Here is a 2,310-nt window from a genome sequence, read left to right on the forward strand (position 1 = left end):
AGACCCCTCTAAGCAGTTAATGAACTCCTCCAGATGAACACCACCATTTCCCCCCACTAGGCACCATCACCACCCAGAACAGCTGGCTCAGGTGGAGAGTGGATAGCAAGGCTTGTTTTGACCGCAGGGGAAAGCAGGAGAGGGAGAAGGAGGCACTTACACAGGCTGGGATGTGCTGAACAGGCTGCCGTCGTACCTTCGCCTGACCCCCCAGGCTGCCCCCGAGCTGGACGGCTGAGCACGGCCTCTTGGCTGGGCCGCCAATCTGGAGTGGCGATGACATGAATGAAATAAGGAGAAATACTCCGAATAGGAGAAACAGGTCATATTGAGGCAGAAACAGAGACACACATCCACAGAGACGGAGCGAGAGAGCCTGCCGGTCAGGGCTTTGAATAAAAGCAGATGGCCACAGCTTGCTCTGCACTGCATTCAGCTGCTTGCTCGGCTCGAGATTATTTTTGGCCCTCTGAGGAAGCATCAGGGGATTCAAATGACCATATAAGACAACAGTGAGGTTAACCCTACCACCACCGCACAGGAAGCAGGCACGAGGCGAGGTGACTTTCATCACCTCTGAAGTGCCACGCAAGCAGGTCGGAGGCGGGGGCTGAGGAGGACCTAGGGCCCCCGGGTGCTGGCTCCATTTCCAGCTCGATTCTCCCAGGTGACAGAAGCGTTCAGCAATGCTACAGATCTGGAGCCACAAGCTGCAAAGATTTTCCCTCCAGTGGGACGTCAAAAGCTGCCAGGCTGAGGCAAAGGCAGGACAGGCTAATGCACAGAACTTCAGATGCTGCCTTTTGCCAAAATAGCAGGTGTCAGAGGACCCCCGAGGAGGACAGGACCAAACGGCCAGGAAAGCCCTTATTCTCCCCCACATCCGGTCCCTGCAGCAGAGCTGTCAGGACGTTCAGTAACGACATCGAGAAGCCACGACCTTTGATGGGCGCAGGACCACCTGCTGTACAGCATCTTGATCCTGCAGCTATGAAACATGCTTACTGCTGATCAAATTGTCCTCAGTTTCCCAGCCTTGGAAACCAAACAATCACAGGTGGTAATGAGTGAGGTGTCAGAGGACAGTGGAGTTATGAGAAAGAAGGATGAAAAAAGCTTCAGTTACTCCCAGCTTATTAAAAAAAGTTATTTTAAAAAGATATCCTTCCTTGATTTTGGAGTGACTTTGTGACCTCTTCCCTCCCCCCTTGAGAAATCTGCCATTTGAAAAATGAAAGGAGAACAATGTCTGGGTTTGAAACTGTCAGCAGGTCTCTGTAACCCACAGCCCAGCACCACAGGGAAGGGGGATGCCACCATGCTTTGGTTTCTGGAGCCACTCTTGGCTGAGCTTGGTGTGCTTCAGGTCAGACTCTGGTCTGAAATAACTACATTCTTTAAAGACTGCAGTATGTAAAAGGTAGCCAGCTCACACTGTTTTGTATACCTATTTTTGGCCTCTCTCCTGTGTTTTCCCATAATAAAATGCTGTGCTCCCTCTCTGGCAAACCCTAAGCTTGGGGTACAGTGTGCCCTGTGGGGGAAAGGAGCCACTGGCCGCGGCAGGGCTGCTGTTGTTCCGGAAAGCTTGTCGCAGTGCCCCTGTTCTTATTTTATTTGTTGCTTAAAACAGACAACATCAAGCAAATTGTCAGTTCACTGTGAGGGCGTGAATTGTTGACCTCATCAGATTTATAGCAGACTCTGGCTTTCAAACTAATGACAGACTCGCAGAGCAGCTGCTCAGGAAAGCTAATGAGAAAGCACGTCTTTAGACAGGGGAAGCTGTTTTGCTCTTGCTGGGCAGGGTGTTGCTGGGACGGCACAGCTTGGGCAGGCGCTCACTCACCTTTGCCAGGGGTAGATGCGGTAGGGTGGGTTGTGGCTGCAGGGGGCCACCCGCCTCGCTGGGACCTGCCACCAGTGACTTGTGGTGGCTCTGGGCAGCTGGTTGACCCACAGGGTCCTCTCCCAGGCTCTGCTGGATGGCCATCTTTATAAGTTCATCTTCACTCAGGCTACTGTACAGACTATATTCCTCGCAGCCTATCGTTTGTCTTTGAGTATTTGCTGCCGTTGTAGCCATTATCACTGTTTTTTTCTTTCCTGTAAAGGGAAATTGTAATCATCAAAATCTGGAAGATGAAAGAGAGAAACTCAACTATCCTGTGTTTTTGTTCAGCTCTGCCTCTTGATTAGATTGACCAGAAAACCCTTCAGAAATCCATCACCAGGGAGAGAACTTTATCAGCTAAAAACTGCATGTAAACTTAATGAACTAACTCCTTTCTGTCACATAGAAGTAGCTGA

The 2,310-nt window shown here is 50.6% G+C and overlaps 1 protein-coding gene across 1 annotated transcript in view; it reads right to left on the reverse strand.

The window, feature by feature from the left end:
* The window catches only part of ASB2 (ankyrin repeat and SOCS box containing 2), a 22,593-nt gene extending 20,507 nt beyond the window's left edge, over positions 1-2,086 (reverse strand). Inside the window, 3 exon segments of the mRNA XM_010174336.2 lie at positions 161-265; positions 1,850-1,885; positions 1,887-2,086. Of these exon segments, the coding sequence (XP_010172638.2) occupies positions 161-265; positions 1,850-1,885; positions 1,887-2,086 (341 nt within the window).
* Positions 2,087-2,310: the final 224 nt, after the last annotated feature.

This window comes from Antrostomus carolinensis, unplaced genomic scaffold, assembly GCF_000700745.2.
Source record: "Antrostomus carolinensis isolate BGI_N321 unplaced genomic scaffold, ASM70074v2 scaffold6768, whole genome shotgun sequence".
Taxonomy (NCBI): Eukaryota; Metazoa; Chordata; class Aves; order Caprimulgiformes; family Caprimulgidae; genus Antrostomus; species Antrostomus carolinensis.